This window comes from Lolium perenne, chromosome 7, assembly GCF_019359855.2.
Source record: "Lolium perenne isolate Kyuss_39 chromosome 7, Kyuss_2.0, whole genome shotgun sequence".
NCBI classification, from domain to species: Eukaryota; Viridiplantae; Streptophyta; class Magnoliopsida; order Poales; family Poaceae; genus Lolium; species Lolium perenne.
In genome coordinates this window covers 110,978,355-111,000,133 of record NC_067250.2, presented here as the reverse complement: position 1 = coordinate 111,000,133, position 21,779 = coordinate 110,978,355, and the positions used below count along the sequence as shown (strand labels likewise).

At 42.1% G+C, this 21,779-nt stretch overlaps 1 protein-coding gene and 1 long non-coding RNA gene across 11 annotated transcripts; one reads left to right on the top strand and one right to left on the bottom strand.

The window, feature by feature from the left end:
* Window positions 1–5,618: 5,618 nt before the first annotated feature.
* Window positions 5,619–12,086, bottom strand: LOC127315656 (protein HESO1). Its single transcript, XM_051346127.1, has 10 exons — window positions 11,906–12,086; window positions 11,500–11,531; window positions 10,733–10,918; window positions 8,968–9,147; window positions 7,656–7,840; window positions 7,443–7,538; window positions 7,215–7,260; window positions 6,968–7,074; window positions 6,751–6,852; window positions 5,619–6,680 (listed from the first exon to the last, which is right to left on the bottom strand). The coding sequence occupies exons 1-10, from the start codon at window positions 11,974–11,976 to the stop codon at window positions 5,946–5,948; spliced, it is 1,740 nt and encodes a 579-aa protein (XP_051202087.1). The 5' UTR covers window positions 11,977–12,086; the 3' UTR covers window positions 5,619–5,945.
* A 2,289-nt stretch (window positions 12,087–14,375) lies between these two features.
* On the top strand, window positions 14,376–16,688 carry LOC127315658 (uncharacterized). 10 transcript variants are annotated; one of them, XR_007860160.2, is made up of 4 exons: window positions 14,376–14,803; window positions 14,887–15,080; window positions 15,196–15,835; window positions 15,916–16,688. It is a non-coding gene; the product is annotated as an uncharacterized lncRNA (long non-coding RNA). The 10 variants fall into 10 exon arrangements; XR_007860154.2 differs by having other exon boundaries at window positions 14,377–14,803; window positions 14,887–15,114; XR_011748269.1 differs by having other exon boundaries at window positions 14,377–14,803; window positions 14,887–15,835; window positions 15,916–15,988; window positions 16,125–16,688.
* Window positions 16,689–21,779: the final 5,091 nt, after the last annotated feature.

The window sequence follows — 21,779 nt, the reverse complement described above, 5'->3', positions numbered from 1 at the left end:
AGTGTCATAAATGCTACTACTTTTTCCTATATATGTGGTCAAAGTTTAAAGGGAAGTTTGACTAAACACAAAACCTAGATGACTACCCCCACAACGATCATGTCCTCCTTAATTTATTGTGTAAACCCCCACGACGGTCACCTCCTCCTTAATTTATTGTGTAAACCCCTACAACGGTCATCTCTCCCTTATAAACACCCACAACGGCTATCCCTTGTGTCAATAGGTTTTGCCTCTCTCTTCTTCGTTCACATACACTTAATCCATTGCCATGGCTTCTACGTCTCGGACGCGGACCGGAAGGGGAAGGGGAAGGGGCGGCCGGGGTGGTGGATCATCATCATTGCCACCACCACCGTCAACACTGCCATTGATCATAGAGGAGTTCTTCATCGTCGTCTATGAAGACCCTTTGGTCAAGAAGGTACGTCCGCGTTTCCACATATATGATGCATGTGATTAATTATGGGCATGTTCTAAAAAAAACCTTTAATTTCAAACGGATCGGCGCTCGATCTCTTTGCAGGCACTCCCAAAAAAGTTTGCGGACTATCTTGATGGCCAGGAGCCAGCTAAGGTGTATCTGCGAGCAGCTGACTGTGGTCCTCGTCTCTGGACCGTGGAGGTCCTATTTGACGGTCAAGGCCGGATGTACCTCGACAAGGGCTGGGAGAATTTCGCCATCGCGCACGGTGTGGATTTCGGCTGCTTCGTACACTTCAAATATGAAGGCGATGATGTGCTCACAGTGAAGGTGTTCGACGAAACAATGTGCAGGAAGTACTACTACTCGGACGACAAAGATACTGACGATGAAAGCGACGACGACGTGAAACCATGCATCCATCCCCTTTAGATAAGGGGATTATGACCAAGAATATATATGTAGCTTCATATGCATCGATTTAGAGATCTAGCTATTTTCCTATATATTATGCATTTAAAAAATTATATCGCAATTTCCACCATGATTCGAGCACCACAGCCTCCAAATGATGCCGATATCGGCATGGTCAGAACGGCTATGCTCGCCGCCACTGCTAGGTCACCGTCGGGAAGCACCATGTTTAGTATAAGATTCACTTTAGATTAAGCTGCGAAAATAGTCACCTGCCATTGGCTGAGGCGGCCCCACATAGCGGCTCTATATGATATTCTCTAAATAAATAGACGACCCCAGCGGTCATTGGCTGCGGAGGCCCCACAGAGCGGAATATATGATTTTCTCTAAATAAATAGAAGACCACACTGGTCATTGGCTGCGGCAGCCCCACAGAGCGGTAATATATGTCTTTTCCTGAAAAATAGACGACCCCACTGGTCATTGGCTGCGGCAGCCACACAGAGCGGTTATATATGTATTTTCTTGAAAAATAGACGACCCCACTGGTCATTGGCTGCGGCAGCCCTATAGAGCGGGCCCATTTGTCATTGGCAGCACCGCGTATACAATCAGGAAATAAAACGGCCCACGCGTCAGCGACAAATGGATGGCTACCCGTCAGCACGAGACGGTCAGAGAGGAACTGCCCTCTGTGCAGCCCCACCTCTGTGCAGCCCCACCCGTCAGATTAACGGTAACGGTAAGGCCTCTGACCTGACGGCAACCCTCCCGTCCGAGGGGTTTCAAACTAGAGGGAGGAGAAAACTGAGAAAAAGTTAAGAGGCTGGGGAAAACTGAGCACAACTAAGGAACCAGGGGCACGAAAATAGAAATCCCTTTGAAAAATGGAATAGTTACTATGACATATAAAATGATGCCACGTAGCTCCGTGGGATTTTTTGACTTCATTCAAATTGCCATCTGACCAAAACAGGGCCCCCGGGGCATGCGGTATCGCCGTACCGGGCGTGCGGGTGCACCCATTCACGAACAAACTAAACGGACAAAAATTAGAATATATAATGATGCGTCGTAGAACTAAAAACATTTTTTCCGGAATTTCTGCAGCGATGGATAGTTGACTCCTAGTTCAAATCCGGTCAGTTTCCAGCGAATTCGGCAGGACACCGCCGGAAGCCGCATGGGTTCCCAAAAAACTAACACTTGCACATCTCATGTGATAGGTGGTGCATATGTGGTCTACTATCATCGCACGGAGGTTTCACGTTATACTAAAATGTGCCCCATGTAGCTGCTTCACAAATAAAAACCGTTTGGGCATGCTAAAAATGAAAAGATGGTCGCTCGTGGGTCGGATTAGAAATCCGCGTCCGGGGTATTGCTTCCCATCCTAGGGCCCACACACGTGCCAAATATGACCTCGTTTCGGCAAACTATGTCATGCTGAGGCCGTTTCCCACCTCATTTCCGATAAAGTCAATCAGATTTAAACTAGAGGTACTTGATCTAATGCTCATGATTTTGGGGTAAATTAACTTTGTAGGTTCAAATATGATATGGATGTCATATTTGTATTCCTCTCATTTTTCTGATCAATTTAGACATATTATTTGCCAAATTCGCATTTACTGATATTAATTATTCCATATTAAATAAAAAGACAAAAAATAAAATCATTTAATTGTTTTTCAAATTCTATATTATTATTATTTATATATATTCATTGTTGTTTACTTAAGTAATTGTTTAGAATTCAAAAATATAGAGGTGTGACATCACGGTCAAAGGGTTAATATGATTCATATGGTAGTATTAACAATAAGGTGTCATTTCTATCTTGGAAGCTCATCCGAAGAGAACCAAGGAGTTAAGCGTGTTGGGGTGGGAATAGTGTGAGGTTGGGTGAAGTTTGGCTACAAGTGTAATTTAACCTAAGATTAGGTGTACTAAGTGTGATTGTGAAAGATTATCAAGTAAAAAAGAATAAGAAAAAAATTGGAAAAAAAATCAAGAAACGTAATTTGAATATTTTTTCTAAAAATAAATTTGAAAATTTTGAAACACCGTCGGCACAAGCAATCTGTGCCGACGGCCAGTCTGTGCCGATGGTGATTGGGCAGTCCCCGACCAAAACTATGCCGACGATGCTGCGCCGACGGTCACTGTCGGCACAGCCTGTGCCGACGGCCTTCCGTGCTGTGCTGACGGCTGGCGACCATCGGCAGACTCCAGCTCTCCCGAAGTGTAGCATCTACACTAGGATGAAAATGGCAGGAGGACCTGCCTGCGTAGGCACTATACTCGTAGTGCTACTGCTTTGAGGTATCATGGTGGTTATGATTTGTTGATGAGGTCATGTATATTTTAAAAGATGATAATATTGAGGAAGGTGATATATATTATGCGATAAAGTTGTGATATTAAATTGGTCCAGCCATCCAATCATGCCGTTGATTGCTTCAGTCCGCAGCCATTCTGTGGTGGATCGAGCATATCTGCATATATGCGTTCATTGGAACGATCGAGCACACAATAAGTTGACTGAAGCGACACGTGTGGCAGGTATAATTGGGTGGGTCCGTGCATGCATAGCCAACTTGTGGTGGCTGTGAAACGCCTTTGCAGCGCCGCATCTGCGCCCTACACGTATGTACGTTCGCGCCTGAGTGTGCGTGCTAGCTAGCAAGCTTGTCATCGGACATTAACGTATCATTTGCTTTCGGTGGCCTTTTTCTTCATGTGGAAAAGAAAACAAGAGAACATGCTGTCCATCTCAACATTAATATAGTATATCTACTTTTTGGGGAAAATTATGTTCCTGAGCCCGTAGGTGCGGATCTTCAGAACGAGAAGACTGGTCGATCGATCGATAGTCCGTGGTAAACGTAGTTCTTAATGAATGTCGAAACGTGCAGTACAACGCAGCCAGATAAAGAAATGATGCAAGGAGCACCAATAACCAGCTTCATTGGTCCTCAGCTAGCTAGCTAAGCTAAGCTGATCTTGTCCGGCCGCCTGCATGTACAGGACTCGTTGCATGCTTTGATGTAACACAGTATACCTAACTAAAAGTATACACATATATATGTAGCTGATGTGCCATAAAAACCAAGTTAATTAGTCAAATAAAGAGACTATTTTCTCATGACAAGCCAGAGGCAAGCCTTAAGTGACAAATAAGCATGTGTGTATTTCTCTTAATGTATATATATGTTTTTTTTTTGGGACAAATTGTGTTCTTGAGACCAGCCATAGGTGCGGATGTTCTGAGTGAAACTAGTGATCATCTATGATGAAAGATAGTACTACCTCTGACCATAAATATATGTCCGAAGTTTGACTAAATTTGGATGTATCTAGCTTTAGTGTATAGATACATCCAAATTTGAAAAAGTCTTTGACATCTTTTCATTGGAGGGAGTAATTAATTCCTCTGTTCTCTAGCTAATTCTTGTTGTGTCGTATAGAATGAAACATATTTAAACTAAAACCATGACAAAAAAATATTGAACAGATGGAGTATTTTTAATGAATGTCCAAACATGTAAGACTCGTATGAGGCAACCCGGTGATTGGAAAATGACAGCGAGTAGGACCGCAACCAATGTAACAAGTTTTCTCGATCAATAGTCGGCCTATGCATAGCTGAGAATCTGAGATGCACACAGCCGCTCAACATTCGTTTGATCTTATCCTTTTGCATCTGCTGGATTCTTGCATATCGTTGGATGCAATGTACTTATGCCTAACTAAATACTCATGTAGCTTATGCTCTACCCAAACCAGAAAAAAGGTTAATTAGTCTAAAGATATCAGTACCTGAAGGAGTGAAGGATCTGTTCTCATGACAAGCCGGAGGCAAGCCAGCAGTGACAAACATAGGCATGTGTCGTATCTAAGGGGGTGTTTGTTGTGGCTTTTTTTGGCTTTTGGCTTTTGGGTTTTGGAAGCCAAAAGAATAGGATCTTTGTTTTTGGCTTCCAAAATCCAAAAGCCAAAAAAAGCACCTATTTAGGTGCTTTTGGTGGCTTTTGCCAAAGCCAAAAGCCAAAAAGTTATCCCAGCAAGTTGAGGCTTGTAGCTACTAGCAAGACACTGCACGGGTGTGTGTCTACTTACGTTGCATCATTCATGTTGTTTGTCTGCTGCTGTGAGACTGTGAGTGGCTACATAACTGCTCATGCATCCTGCGTGCGTGCGTTTCCTCGCATCGTTTTCAGGAGACCAAATTAGGAGTATACGTTTTGCAACATATACCAGGATCGCTCGGGGTGCTCTCACAATATTATGCATTTCCATTAGCCAAGTGGGAGACGCATCGATCCCTTTCGCTGGAAAGCGCCGTGTTTTGGGCTATGTGAGATGAACTGAATCTATCTCTCTCGCATTAATTCTCGTGAGGTTCTCTCGTCGTCATCGTCGTCACCCCCGGCCCATCACTTACCAGGGGCTTACCGGGGGCGGCCGGACCATGCATACAATGGGCGGAATTCATCGACGGGATCGAGCAGCCGGTTACTTGTTTCACATACTGCCTAGTGCCTAGGTTTCTGCATCTGATACCAACAAGATGCTAGCTAGCTAGGGCAGATGCGACCAGTCTTGTGTCGTCTTCAGATGCCCGATCGATCAACAGCAAATGTTGCAACAGCGTATTAATCCTTGGCGATATCTATATTGTCTGCAATAAAGATGTGACGACTGTGATGACGACGACGATGATGATATATAGCAACATCTACCATGCTGGCGCCTTAACATCATCGCTGCAGAGTTCCTCCAAAATCCACCACATTCATTCAAAACAAATATATATGGACTACAAAACAGTTAACAGTTTCATCCATCCTGCCAATCAACAATTTCTCAAGATTTCAGCAGTAACTAAGTCTAGAATAACCATACAATCCACCCAGCGCAGAAGAACCTAAAGCCGTTTCGCTTTCTGTTTTCCATGCCTTTTCAGCCTTACACTCCATTCAAAAACAAAACTGCTATGTGAATGGCAATGCGCATGCTACAACAGATCAACAACAACAACAACAACATTTCCACCAATTAGCTAGCTAGCTACATCGACCTCCCCCGAAAGTCACGCCTGTCATGCCCCCCGGTAATAATTCGGATTGATTCCGTAAGGTAACAGCCTGCCATTGCCATCATACTGGATCTGAGGAGCCCCGTTGAAACCATAGGGGTGAGATGACCCATTAATCGCCCCATGATTTAGCAGAGAAGCAAGCATATGCGGGGAATGCTGATGCCGTCGAGCCCCGGGATTCGGGTGGATGAAACTCCCTTGTGGCTGGCCTATCATATGAACACCTGGATGCAGATGCGCTTGTGGTGACCCGTAAGCAAACCGAGAAGGAGGAAATGGATGCTGCTGGGGTAGGGGGCCAAACTGATAAATTGGTTGGGAGGAACCCACTTGATGCACAGGAGGAAGGGGCATCAACACAGTGGGAGTTGGTAAAATAGGAGCATAATGGCCAGGTAGCGGGAACACAACAGCGGGAGTTGGTAACTTTGGAGTAGCGCCAGTAGCAGAACGGCGAGGTTGTGCAGTGTGCTTCCCTTTCTTTTTCTGCTTCTCATGTTGCGAGTCCATCTTCCTCTTGCTCTTACCAGGTTTCAGACTGGGCTGCCTGGCTGGGACATCCTCCTGATTTAGCGCACCGAATATACGGATCTTCAGTGTCGGCGCGTCAATGTTACCCTTAAAGAAATCACTCAATTTGGAAACAGTTTTCCTTAGGCATCCATGGATGGTTCGCAGCTCAGCCTTCCCTACCGCTCTGGCAAAATTCTGAGACCGGTCCAAGAAGTCTTCAACCTGCAAAAAAGGCTGTATTTAATAAACAATGCTCTGCAGAATTTGGCGCCCGGATTCATAGGAAACTTACGGTCAAGCTACCAACTCCTCTTCCCCAGGTCTTTGAGATCCAGCATCCGTCAAAATTGCTGGCACAGAGCCCATGTTCCCATAAACCCTCCACTGCTAGAAGCTGCATGAGATAGGCCACAAGTATCTGTGAGTGTGAGGATCAAGAGCTACATGTTGGCTGTTGCAGTATGATATCATCCCATAATTACTCGAAGCAAAACTTTAAAGTGACTCACTTTACTCATTAGTGATACAAATAGTTCAGCAACAGATTCTTTATTACGGCTCCCAAACCCCCCCAATAGCACAACGTTCTTCTGAATACTTGCAATGTCTGTACCATCTAAAAAGGACAGAAATTATCTTACTGTATGTTTAATTAATACTTTAACCAGAAATCAGATGATAGAAACATGATGCCAGAAAATGTAGTAGCAAAGAGCCAAAAAAAGAATAACATGTGTACTTCAATGGAGGGAGTACCTTTCAATAAGCCAGAAAATGCAGGTAATATTGGAGGATGCCGAGTCTGCACTTCACATTTACAAAGAATAAGTTCACGTATTTATCTTTGTTCAAACAGAAAAAGAGCTTAAGTATTAAATCTCAGCCTGAGCCCCTCTAACAGAAGTATCGTATAACTAACATCCAAACTACTCCTGACCATTAAGTTTGACAGAAAATCAAACCGAAGTAACAACCCCACTTTACCTGTAAATGGAAAGCAACTAAGGAGATAATTGCCATTGAGCTCATTGTTCCATCTTTGGGACAATTTACATTATGTGTCTTAGCCCAGAACTTCATCTGCAGAATAAACAGAAAAGTCATTGCCATATCTTTTACATACGTAACTTTTAAGGGGAATTTCATGCTACTTAGATTCCCCAAAAAAACGAACATCAAGACAGAGGATTGCAATACCAGAAAACAAAGTATCTGAAATCTTTCATCAATCGATGAAACAAGTTTAAATATCTCTGATCGTGACATGCCATCTTTGTTTTCGACAGAAATATCACACTCAACCCCAGTTCCCTTATCAGTAACCTTCAGCACGGGGACTTTAGCACTTATAATAGGTAAAACACCATAACAACGACCACTGCCTGAAATTAAAATAAAGATAAGAAACAAGGAACACATTAACATTAGCAACTAAAAGCTTCTACTAAGCAGTTGATCACATGCCAAATACGTATTTGTCGTGAACAATTTGCTGACATCAAACAGAGCAGTGCTGATGTTATTAAATTGTAAATGCACTGCAGCATCACTTCGAATGGAGCATGCAAGATAACCAATTAAACTCTTTCAATTCTACATATTTGGTACATGGCCTATCTTACAGTTTATAGAGAGAAAACACAGGGTGTACAAAATTACAAATTTGAACGTTAATTGGAATTGGGAGAGTTCCACAGACACCCTCCAAAATCACCTCCTCACAAATTGACCATTTCAGAAACAAAAATAATATTTTAAAAACACCTCAATCAACAAAACTGTAGTCACACCTCAATCAACAATACAGATCAGCTGACAGAACGGAGCAAACCAGCTTGAGATATTTTCATAACACACATACACTATTAGCTTCAAGATACCCACTTCTCACATCCACTCGTCCAGTGTCCCTACTTCTACAAGTGCCCACACAATTAAGCACTGCTGACTGCTCCCAACTCGCAATAGCAGTCATATAACCACTTTGTATGGCATTTAGAACACTTTGGCTTTCGTGGAGAATCCAGATTTAACATTTGCAGGGCCAAATCTAAAACTCGGGTAGGCATCAAACTAAGGTTTTTAATCCCATACATTAGTATTCTTAGCTTTCCTTTCAAAACAACTCTAATATGCACGTTTTAGTACATATGTGTCAGTACTTACTATAAATGTTGAATTGCATCATTGACTGTTATCTGCATATGCCGGTGCAAGCTAAGTAGAATATTAGTTTCTGTTTATTGCATGACCAGTTCCCTTACAACTACTTCTGCAGTCTTACAACTACTTCTGTAGTTATGCACTTAATTAAATTTTATGGCCACTTCAAGAATGATTGATGTGCCAGTCCAGTTTAATCCCTTGTTCAAATATATTAGTTCCAAATACACAATTTTCTAGAATAAATGGAATATCAATTTAAGATTGTGTTTTTAATGAACCTGAACCACAGAAAATGAAATGTTAGGAGAGATCTGAAGAAAATTCTGCTTAAGACAATACTTACTTTGATGCTTACGTAGAACTTTTGTCAACTTCCTAATAACTGAAATCTGATCAAAGCGAGCAAATTGCCCATCCATATCATTGCTAAAGTTGACAGAGAGGTCGAGGTCACTTTTAGCAGTAAATAGATCCATCGTGAATGACCCAAACGCTTCTACAACTGGAAAGCCATTTGTTTCACCTGAAAGGAAGCATCAATCAATTAGGTCACACCATGATGCACATTTCAAATATTCAGACGGAGACGAAACCTCCCAAGTAAAATTGATATCTGGATTTTGGAGATCAAGTGCTAGAATCAATTAACAAACTACCACAAAGAAGAACGGACATTGTTACTTAGGAATTTCCACTGTTAGAGTTAACTAATCCATAAGAAGTTTGACACTTTAGGCATAAGCTATCCAGAAGAGGTACATGGTGAAATCCAGTGGCGGCACTATGTACAAGCAGGGCCGGGCCGGCAAAATACGGGACCCTGTGCCAAACTTTGGATTGGGCCCTTGCAAAGCACAGGCATATTTTCTAGTACAATTAGAAAAATAGAACTTTTAAAAATAATGGTTCATATGGTAGAGAAATGTTTGCACATATACAAAATAAATGTTCACTGTGTTTAATATAAATGTGCGCAAGAGGAAAAAAAATGTTCATATAGTTAAAAGAAAATCGAGGCACACAATAAGTGTCCGCAAGATGTAAAAGCAAGGAAATATTTGCAAGGATCAAAAACATTTCATATGAGAGAGAAAAATTGCTGAAGATGTACTAAATATTTTTTGACGAGGTTTAAAAAAATAATCAAGTACCGCTCATATGAAGATTTATCTTATTTTTAAAATAGCGTTTGTTATGTCTAAGTCTAACAAACAGTTCAAAATCGTCAATGTTTTTTTATTTTTAGTTTCAAGTTTTTCCTATTCATGCCTTTAAACATCACGCGAACAAATAATATAGGGTTTAATAATGTCAATAAATAGGTGAGAGTCCGTGGAATAAAATCGCAAAACAGCCACAAACGTGGGCTCACATTCCAGAGTCACGACAGTGTGTCCGGCAGTCCGGCGGCAGCATCCAGACTGCAGTGGCCTTTGTGAGGTTGGCATGCCTTGAATCAGATATTTTTGAACATCACTCATTCTAATGGCATGCCAAGCCTATAAGGGTATATAGGCCCATACGGAAATTTCGGGCCCCTAAATATTTTGGGCCCTGTGCGGGCTGCACAGTTGGCACATCTGTTGGCTCGGCCCTGTGTACAAGCTGTAGTGTATATTTCCTTAACACCCTTTCAATTCATAGAAATTTGTGTATTGATCCTTGATACCTAAGCAGTTTGACCCCATAGGTTTTTGCTGCTGGCTTCGCCACTGGTGAAATATATTCATCTTAACTAGCAGGTGTCTGAAATAATAGACACTATTACTTAGAAATTTGCACTGTTGTCTGACTACCTGTGAACTCATCTAATTGCATATGTGCATGTGCCATGTGATCTATATATCATAGGTGTTCTACAACCATGCATGAAAGTGATATTTTCAATTGGTATATCTGTCTATAAAATTTCTCATTTTACATAGTCGATCCTTGGCGCAGCGGTAAAGCTGTTGCCTTGTGACCAGGAGGTCACAGGTTCGAGTCGAGGAAACAGCCTCTTGTAGAAATTGCAAGGAAAGGCTGCGTACAGAGACCCCAAGGTGGGTCCGACCATAGGCGTATAATTCAAAATGAGAGCAAGTTCAGTGGACAGAAACACCTCGTACCAAAAATATCTTTGGCGATTTTGTTGAAGACGTCTATCATAGTACGCCGCTGCTCATAGTCGGCTGGCTTTGGGCGCAAGATTTCATACAGTTCGAGAAGTAGACCTTCTAGAGTTGGAAGTAGAGCAGGATCAATAAAGAAGGCCTCCGCCTCCAGCTCGCAGGTTTCTGCATGCTTGCATAGCGCTGCATGAAATCCAAAATTGAAATCACACATTATCATCTTCAATGCCCATGGGAATATCAAATCATGGAGCTGAAAGGCCAAATCACTGGCGGCAAGCATGGTAAGAGACATCACCCCAACTGCATGCGAATTAATGTTACTTGGGAAGTCGTCGGAAGCGACAAAAAAAAAAGTTACTGCAGAATAACTTGGCCAAAGGGAAATAGTAGAGAAATAAAAAAACCTACACAACAAACCTACTATCACCCGTTGTGTCCTACGAGATTTAACGAGCTACTTTAGTCTATGTTATCGGATTCATCTTTTAACTCAAAGGATACAACACGTGTCTGCCTGTACTTTACCGCCGGATAGAATGGATAGCATTGGGGTTCATGACCGACCGATCTTCTAACGGGATTTTCTTTCGAACTGCATCTCAGAGACTGTACAGTTCTAAGCGATCATTCGACACGAGGAATTACATGACCGCATTGTTCTCCACCATCATTACCAGAACATGAGGGATGGGCATTGAACAGAATCTTTCGTTTGCTATGCTAACTTTGCTAAGGAGAGCTTCCACACAGAGAGATGGTACCTTGGGGATCCCATGAAACTGCCTCGCGTGACCTGCAGAATTCGACAGAAAAGGAAGTTCGCGTCACGCACCACACAAAGGAAATTTCTACATAGTGGAGATATATGATGCAGGAATACGTGGCAGCAAATTCTCAAGCCAAGCCCAAGCACGCATCTTTCTTGCATCTAACATAGTGTATCGAAGGTCCAGCCAAGATCAGAGTAGAATTTAGTCTAACAAGGTTACAATTTAGTCCGGAGACTCGAGTACCACCGTGTCTCCAATCGTCCCAAGAATCTGTAGATAGAACTTATGCGAAGGCACCGGCGAGAATTTTACCCAAATAGGAAAGGACGGCAAGTAAAGAGGAGGGGGTGGGGGGCAGCGGCCCGAGCGAGCGAGCGAGAGGGACCGCGTGACTGACCTAGGGAGGTCGTCGGACGGAGTTGGAGCCTCGGGTTTGGGCGCGGGGGGCGAAACGGCCGCCGTCGCCATGGAGATGGACAGAGGGAGACGGCAGACGGCGGCCGGCGGCCGGCGGATCGACGACGCTGGCGAGCCGGCGAGGGTAAGGAGGTTACTGGTTGCAAGGTCAACAAAACCGCAAGCCCGTTTTTTTGCAGCTTAAGCGCAGCCTATGAATAGCACCAGGTCGCCGACGGATGGACCCGACCGCCACGGTCATGCACGGCCCATCGGCAGACAGCCCAGTCCAGCTATACACACCGGAACGGCCCATCTGAGCGAAACAGATAAAACACGAGGTTGTTCTAATAATAAATAAATAAAAACGAGGTGGAGAGCGAGCTGTTCAAGGCACGAAGTTCTAAAAGTCTCTCCATATGTGACACATGGCGTGTTGTGGTGCCAGAATTTTGGTAGAAAATGATCTCTTTGCTCACCAAGTGTCACAAGGGGAAGCAACATGGGGATGATGGAGGGGAGAGAAGATAGAGGAGGGTCAGCTTTTCCTTTTTTTTCTAGATTCATTTTTTGAAAATAAAATATCTTGAGAACCGTAAGTTCAAATGACGAACCGTTTTCATTTTTGAGTTCCTCACGTCGAGATCTTTAAAATCAGATCTCATGTTGATAGGTTTCGAGATACCTTTTTTTCGTACTTCCAATACCAATAAGGATGTACTCGTGTTGTGTACCTAACTGTACTCGTGTTTCAACTAATAAGTACTTCTCTTTCTACTCCGTAGTTCATTTAGTGTAGTTTTTTCCCTTTACTCGATAATTATATTTGCTCGTGTACGCGAACCTGTACTTACTCGTGTGTGCGACTTTCTGGTCGTGTGCGCGACTTTACCTATTCGTGCGTGCGGCTGTACTTCTATACTTGTACTTACTCATGTGCGTGACTGTACCTGCTCGTGTGCGCGATTGTACCTGCTCGTGTGCGCGACTGTACCTACTCGTGTGTTTGATTGTACTTGTACTCGCCCATGTGTGTAACTGTACTCGTGTGTTATTCGCAACTATACTTGTGTGTTGTACACAACTATACTCGTGCGTTATACGTAGTGTCTTTTTTATACTTAGTCATCTGTGTGTTTTGAAAAAAAAAAGAATCTGCTAGCTGTACTTACGATCGAGCGTACGCGCCGGAGGGTCCGTGCGGGAGGCAGCTGCCACGTGGCAGACATTTGCTAGTCCAGCTTCCCTTTGCGAAGGTTGGTCTTTATGTAGTGGTACCCTTCAAGGCATCTACGGAAGTGTGATCCAAATCGGTGATCGAAATTGTCCCATTTTGTTCGTTTAGATCGGTCTGTAGATAAATTGCCACAGTGCACATCGCACGACCCATTCGGCCCACGCTGACCATTTGGCCCGCTGACCGCATACACAAAAATAGACTTAATCTAATAAAGTATAAAAACATGCCACAATTGATAAATAATAATTCGTTCATTCAAACATATTTTACATAGAAAGCAATTTTAAAAACCCTAATTTCCAGTGTTGTTGTCTTCTTCTTCATCGGAGACGAGGTCATTTCTTTGTTGAATTGCACCTTGAACCTCTTAGCTAAGTTGCTAGCCAATAGGCTACAATTTGTTATTCAATAGTTGATCTATACAAATCAGTATGGGCTTATCAAGTCTAGAACAATTCAATACTGTTTGGCTTGGGCTTATGAGCACATGCATCATTGTCACATATCTAAGAAAGAAGTGGTAACCCTCAAGCTAGATTTTAAAAAGGTTTTTGATAATTTGGATCACTCCCTCATCATGTATGTGTTGCATGCAAAAGTTTTTAGTAATCAATGGTGTATTTGGATCAAGCACTTACTTAACAGTGCTACTTTTGTTGTTCTCCTTAATGGGATTCCTGGATCTTGTAGCTGATGTGCTCCAGTCTATGATCAGTGCTTCCATGAAATATGGGTTGCTACGAAGACCTTTGAGTCCACAATGCTCTACTTCTTTTTCTATTATTCACTATGCAGGTGATACTCTTATCCTCATGCAAGCAGATGTTTAGCAACTAACATACCTTACTGATCATTATTATTATTATAACCTATATAAAAGCCAACCCTCTTTGCTCAAACCTCAGTGATTTGAGTACTACTACAACTGTTCACCAAAGAATTTTATCCAATGAAGGGATGACACGTTTTTACTGTTCATGAATGAACAGTTGTTGTAGGTCTTTCCACTAGATTTGTTTCCTTTTTTCCCGGCTCTTTTCCGGTGTATTTTCTTTCCCTTCCCCCACTGGTTTTAATTGGTCAAAGCGGTGCTCGATTTTCGAAGAGACACACCGCAGAGATACACCGCTTAACGATCTGAATAGAAAGAAGCTAAAATTGTTCTCCAACCACGTGTCCAACAATCATGCAATGGAAGAGCTCCACCGCATCAGAAAACTGACCACAAGGGAGCGGACCAGCACCAGCCCCACCTCTCCCACCTTCTCTCTCTTCATCCGCATCGCCGCTATTCTTGGAGCGAGAAGGGAGCAGAGCTGCAGCGTGCGCTGCGCGGTCGATCTAGAGGGCACCGGAGATGCCGGCGAGGCCGAAGGGACGATGGCATCGAGCTCATGGGCCACCTGCCCGACATGGCGAGACCTGGCCCACAATAAATGCGGTCAAGGTGACCAGGAGCCCTTCGACGGCGGCTGCTCAAGCAAGTGGGCCACTTGCGCGGCGGCGGGGATCATCTCCGCGTCCTCCGGTCAAGTACTCTTCCTCACGGCCACGCCGTTGCCGAAGGCGGTCGCGAGCGCGTCATGGTGTTCCTCTCCGCTGGAGTGTCCCAGCGCGGTGGCCACTGCCGATGCTACCACCGGCCACCGCGTCTAGCCGGTCGGTCGTCCGTCGTCGTTCATCCCGCCCTTGTTTCGCGCCTCAGCCACGACTTCGCCTTACGTCCTTCCCGTTTTGTGCAGCAGGAAACAGAGGATAGGCGGGAGCGCTGCGGGCGACGCGGCGGTGTCTCCACACCAGCTCAGCTACACGAGTTTCATACTTGCTCCGGCACCACCGAGCACGTGGAACACAAGTGTGGCGTCGAGTCCGGCAACCATCGGCGCGGGGGCTCCAGCCGGTGGTATTTCAAATTTCAATCCATCGACTTGATCTGGTCAATTTTTATTACCCATTTCAAGTTCAGTCAGGTCGGTTTGTCTAAAAGAAAGTTTAGTCAGATCAACAGCACCAGTTCACCGCAACGGTATTCTCCTCTTGATCCATTCCAGGTTTGCTATTTCAGTCCCACATTATTGCTGAACACACAAGCAAGTTTGCAGCATCTGCCAAGTGTCATGCAGCTGTGCCAAATTGGAGAACTTCGTTTTAGGTGGAGGCGTGGAGCTCTCAGCTCTGACAAATTGGGAGTGCACTGGTTCGTCTGGTAAATAGATGAATCAGTTATATTAACTCTTGCTGCTTCAGTCTTTGTAAACAGAACTAGCAATATTTCATTCGTCTTCATAGGAGGACATGAGTACGATGCTATTGGGAATAGATGTAGATGATATAATTAGAAGGCACCAGGCTATTATCAATAGTAGTTAATTTGATAAGTAGGACCAGCTCAATAGTAGTGAATTTTATAAAACACGTTGCTAGAGGTGTTGACTGTTGAGGCAATTTTTTTTTCTTCACTGAGAGCTTAGAAGTTCAAATTCAGATCAGTTGAGTATTTGCAATCCTAATGTACACACCGGTTTGCAATCCAATAAACTTGCAGGGAAAACGATACAAGCTACAAGTGGTTATTACAGAGGTCAGCACTCCTGATGATTGGTGTTATTTGTCATGCTAAGACTGCTAGAAAGAAACATACCCAAATGGGAGCGCATACATCTGCCTTAACTGCTTTGCAGGCAATATCATGTACTCCCTCAGTTGCAAAATAACTTATATCAAGCTTTTTACACATAAATATCTGACATAATACAAATTTTTTTACCCAGGGAAACAAGCTACACATACGAGAAAAAGAGAAGGAAAAAAATTGAGGGTCTATTGCTGCAGCAGCTAAAAAGGGTACATTTTTACCTCTATTCATGTTAATAGAACTACAGCAGGAGTATGAACTCACTGTCTATCCAGTGTAAGTCATAATTATAACCATCCCCTTAATTATCATGTACCCAGTATTGACATGGTATGTATATGTCAGTTCTTGCATACATTGCTTCGGCAGGTAAAGGGTGTCAAAATTTCATCACTCTGGTGCAGGATACATAATAGGCCGACATGCTCTGCTCTCAAAACTGTATGTATTCTGAATAGCTGAAATCAGTAGCAGGTATAAATGTACTATGCCGCATCTCCTCAAGAACCATGAATGATTATTCTCTTCTCCCTATTGCCTATTGTTTTCTCTCACTTAGAAGAGAATCGGCACATTGTCAGAAGGTGCTCTACTTGGCTAGGAATGTCCAACGTCGAGATGGCGGTGTTCCAAGAACTCCTGTGTGAGTTTTTTGGCCTGAAATGTTTGAAGTCTGTAATGGTTTTGCCTGAGTGTCTCGGCTTGCTCTTGTGTGAGCACTAACAATCTGTAAATCAATATTTGAGGTTTCTAACAGAGCTTGCCACTCTACGATCTGTAACCAATATGGAAGTGATTTTAGGTGGTGTTTTTTTTACCTTAGACTATAGATGGTCTGCCAGCAGACATTGATACTTATAAGTTTCGAGATTTTTTTAATACTACACTCTTCTATTTTTCACATCATAATTACCCTCGCTGCGCCACAGAGAACTATTTCACTGATGGCTACACCATGATGGTATACTGTATAATCTTAACACGGAAATTTAGATTGCATTGGTATCCAGAAAAATGAATGCAAACTATTCTGGACGCACCTCACAAACAAATGCATAGAAGGATTGGTAATCAGGGCGTAAAATCCTTCTGTTACCCTAAAAAAAAGTAAAATCCTTCTGTTACCCTGCTAACTGTTTTCTTGACAGCTTTGAGAGAAGAATAAATACTATGTTTTGATTATCCTCTTTTAGTTGTTTGTACCGACCTGTTCCTGTGCTCATGATTTATTTTTTATTTAGAAAAATCAATTTTATCATAGATAAGTGAGATGGGGACTATTTAGGTTGGATTGCAATTTTTTCAGTAAAATAGTATTTTATTGTATTGCACTGAAGTTCTATGTAGGACAATTATGAAAGCTGAATTTCTTGATGCATCTTGGCATGATTTAATTTAGATTCTAATGATTTCATCACATTTCATGTAATTTATTATGCTTTGCACCAGATTGTTTGCCATCTACTCTTTTATCAGCTTGGCTTCAGCGACGCATATCTCAAAAGAGTAAGACAAAACTATAGAAGTGTGTAGCGATTCAGATAAGGTTTGACGCTATAGCTCATAGAAAAGGTCAGGTAAGGTGTAATTATCTTCATAAATTGTTGTCTTTTTTCACTTCACAGATTTCATTGCTACATGTATAATGCAACTACCTTACGTACTGTCACTGGGATAAACGCTACAGCAGTCATGTAATCATGTAATATTATGTACCAAGAAGATCATCTATAATTATCCAGATTAGCCTTCTACATGTATAGAACTATCTAAAAGCATCTTCCTACTATGTGTAATTGCCTGCTGTGTTATCTGTATGCCAGATATAACCACTTGCTCTACTATGTTTATTGCAACATAGAAAAAAAAAGGTAACAGCACGGGCGCGGCGCCGCGCCCCCGCGCCAAAACTTCCTAGTACTATATATTAAAGTTGAAGAGGTTTGCTTGCACCACAGTGCTCCACGTTGATGCACTCTAGACAACTATTTTAATCCAATCAATCTCCGCCACATGGACTACTACAATGTGCTTTTGTTTCCTTTTTTCCTTCTTCTTTAAGACTCTTGGATTATATAATTTTACATGGAACAACTTTTTATCTTTAATTTCCGGATGTACGTCCACGTCTCAAACAAAAAAATTACATACATCTACAGCAATATTTTTATGTCCTTTCTTTTAAAACTACTTGCCGGTATTTTTGCTTGACAGGTCTTTATAGCCATATTTCGTATACCGTATATTTTTTAGCTCCTTAAAAAAATACTTGATGGTAATCTTATGGCACAACTTTCCGGCCTTAATATTTGATGCAACTCGATTTAATACATATTTTCGGCCCTAACATTTTGACGTTAGTTAGCCTGCATCAACGGTTGTATTTTCCCAACTCTTTTTATTTACTCGATGGCTATTTTCCAGCACAACTTTCCGTTTCAATCAGCCTGCGCCATGTAGCATATGCTACAATATGTTTTTTTCTCTTTTGGGACTTTTGGTATTTCAATATTTTATGGTGCATATTCCAGCGACGATAATTCCGCAATGGTGCAACTACATAGTAATTTCAACCTCAATTAGTTTCGATAGTAATTTTTCGCGAGGCGGCAACTACCTATATTTTTATAGAAAGCAATTTCTCAGTAGACATCTTGAACATTGCCTACTATTAATTATTTAAGGCCGCATATTTCTCCGTAGTTCATTTTGCAACAACGCACAAGGGTACTAATTTTTACACGAACCTTCAACCTCAACCGTGGTTCTAGACAATAATTACCCGCCAATATTTTTTTAGTAGTGAATAATTCTTCAACGGTGATTCAAAAAGAACCCTTTTACTCGGGGAAAATAATATTGTGTTCTTCTATGGTAACATCGAAAAAATATACTTACTCCACCATCCGTCACATTTTCACCTAGGATGAACTTCTTCTACGATAACTTTAGAAGATAAATTTACTCCATCACCCATTGCCTCTTTCGGCCGGAGAAATACTACCATTTCCTTTTGCAGCAACACCGAAAAAAAGCACTCCATCATTTGCAGCCTATTTCATCGGCACTTCCGCGGTACTTCAACAACCCAGATATTGTTTTATTTCTACAATCTTTTAACCAACAATTTTGAGACAAAAGCACTCCACCATTCACCGTCTATTTCACATGCACTTCCACGGTACTTCAACAACCCAGATATTTTATTATTTCTAAAAAAGTGTAACCAATGATCTTGATACCGAGGTGCGGTCGAGTTTTAGATGTTTCTTCAGCTGTTTTTGTAAAGAAATCCCGCATTCTTAAACCTAAAACATATTGTTTTTTAAAAAGAATGCCTTACCGTAAACAACACGGGCGCGGCGTGCGCCGCGCCGCAAACTTCCTAGTGTTCTACAAGTCTTTGGTATGAAGGTTAATTATTCTAAGTTAAATCTTATTCCTATCAATGTTGATGATGCTAGAATTCAGACTTTAACTGCTCTGGGTGAAAGTGGACAAGTTCACTGATGCAGACATCACACCATCACACCAAAAAGATAAGAGCCTTGTACTTGCTCATATTCCTAATTTAACCGCGGCATAGTTGTTCGAGCCTCAATCTCCCAAGGAAAAATACATGACCAGAGTATTCCTTAGTGCAGCTTCGTCCAAATTCCTAACTATAAACACAAGCTTGTTGATTCATATGCCCATTCATATGCCCTTGACTGTACCACTTTTCAGCCTACTCCTATAATCACTAACAACTCTCCCACCAATGCTAAATGATGGTTCGGATACCACAGTAGACGCTTGGACAACTAGCAGGTCCCGTGCAATACAAGATAGGATAGGAAACTTAGATGCATTTATTTTCGACCATCCCAAAATGTCAAACACTTTCCTTTTGGGAAATAGATCTTCATTCAGGTACCTATCAAGTTTTGATGCTACCTGTTTCTTTTGCACATTGTGATGGGATTCCCAATCAACCAAAGGATTCTCAGCTTCTGGCACTGCATCCACGCCATCTTCTTCTTCTGAGCTATCAACGGCAGATTCTCCAATTTGAATAGAATATTCTTCGAAGAGCTTATGCATGACCTCGTCCACTTTTGCTATATGATGTTCTGAATCCTTCTTTCCAAGAGCGTGTTCCAGTCTAAACTTAACAAACCCATGATTGTACCTTGGATCCAAGATAAGGGGTATGCAATTTTCTAAATAGGATTCTTTCCGGTACTTATCAAAAATTTCCTGCATTTCATATACCATTGATGCAATGATGACATTCGTATTCTTGGCTTGTCTATCTGACAACACCTTCACATTCCATATTTCATGGAAATATCTGTTTGATGTAGGATACTTTGTACCTGACACCACCTTTGTTGCTACAAAGAAGGTCTGTAGTAACTTCCGGAGTTCTTCAGCCAAAGCCCAATGTTTTTCTGAAGGCGCAAATGTAAATTGCTTATCTTGTTTCCCTAACTTCACAAATGCTTCCTGGTAGGGGAAAACTGACTCAATCATCAAATATCTTGAGTTCCACCTAGATGCAACATCTAATGAGGGCTTCTTGGTACACTCAATTCCTAGCTTCTCAACTACAAAGTCAAAGAGTTCCTCTCGGGCTTGTGAGCTTCTGATGTACTTTACAGATTCCCTGATGCTATCTATTATTCCACCCATCACTCGCAATCCATCTTGAACAATTAGATTGAGCACATGAGCAGCACACCTGATATGGAAAATTGCAACGCCACCAATCAAGAGATTCCTCTTGAACAGATTATTTCTCAAATCATCTATCATAGAGCCATTGACTGATGCGTTATCCAAGGTAATGTTGCATTGCTTGTCTTCAATGTTCCAATACTGAATAGTCTTCAACATTAGATTGTACATTTAAAGACCGTCATGTAGCGACTCCACAAGAGCAAACCTTATTATCCGTTTCTGAAGCTTCCATCTGTTGTCTATGTAGTGGCAAGTAACACATAGGTATCCGAGTCTCTAAACCGAAGTCCACATGTCTTCTGTGAGAGAGACACGACAACCAGAAGTGCAGATAATTTGTCTTAAAGCTAACCTTTCCTCTCTGAAAGACTCCAAACAATCATCTCTGACGGTTGTTCTACAAACAAGTTTGAATAGAGGGTTCAAGGACTTCACAAACTTCTGGAATCCAACATATCCTACAATTGAGAATGGGAAATCATGTAGAGCAATGTGGTGACCCGGCATACCACTGCATGGTGTAGTATGCAAGTCTGATATAACACCAATGAAACACCGTTCCACTAGTATTATATCGCTCAGAGTGGTACAATAGAAACATATGCGGGTCCAAGGCATGTCTATAGAATTACAACATTGACTCTGTTACATAAGATCATCACAGCCTCCTACTTTACAATGAGGTAAATCTGCAAATAAACTCCAGAAGAACGACTCGTAGTCTAATCCTATCACAAACTCTATTTGTAGAGTATTTGACTAGCTATAGAGGCTATGAATAGATTCTAGCTAAGTAGGAGCTAGGTTTAGGAAGCTAGTTCCATTCTATGGCTAAACTAGGTTTTCTCCTTGTTAGATGTGGTATCTGACTCCTCTGACAGGGTCCTGTCTCTTGAAGTAGTTGTTGAATCCTCGGCCTTCGAGTTGCACTGTAGATCCTCCTTCGATGCCTCCATATCTAAGCAGGGGATTTAAGAGTGGGATGAGTACGAGCGTACTCAACAAGTTCATTATAGGAAAGAGGTGTTTAATGCACTAGCTACGGCATTAGACCAGAAAGTCTAATACCAATGCAGGTTTACATAACCATTTCTTAAAAAGGTTGCTTTTATTCAGAAGAACTATGTCCGTCAGCCTTCACCGGTTTACTAGAACTTCATGGAGCTCCTTTCCGGCAGCGTTCGCAGTTCCATATCCCGGAACAGGGAGTGACAGGTCACGATTCATTACACTCTGCAGAGGTGTGTTGCTTTACCCATAAGAGATCTTAACCTTGGT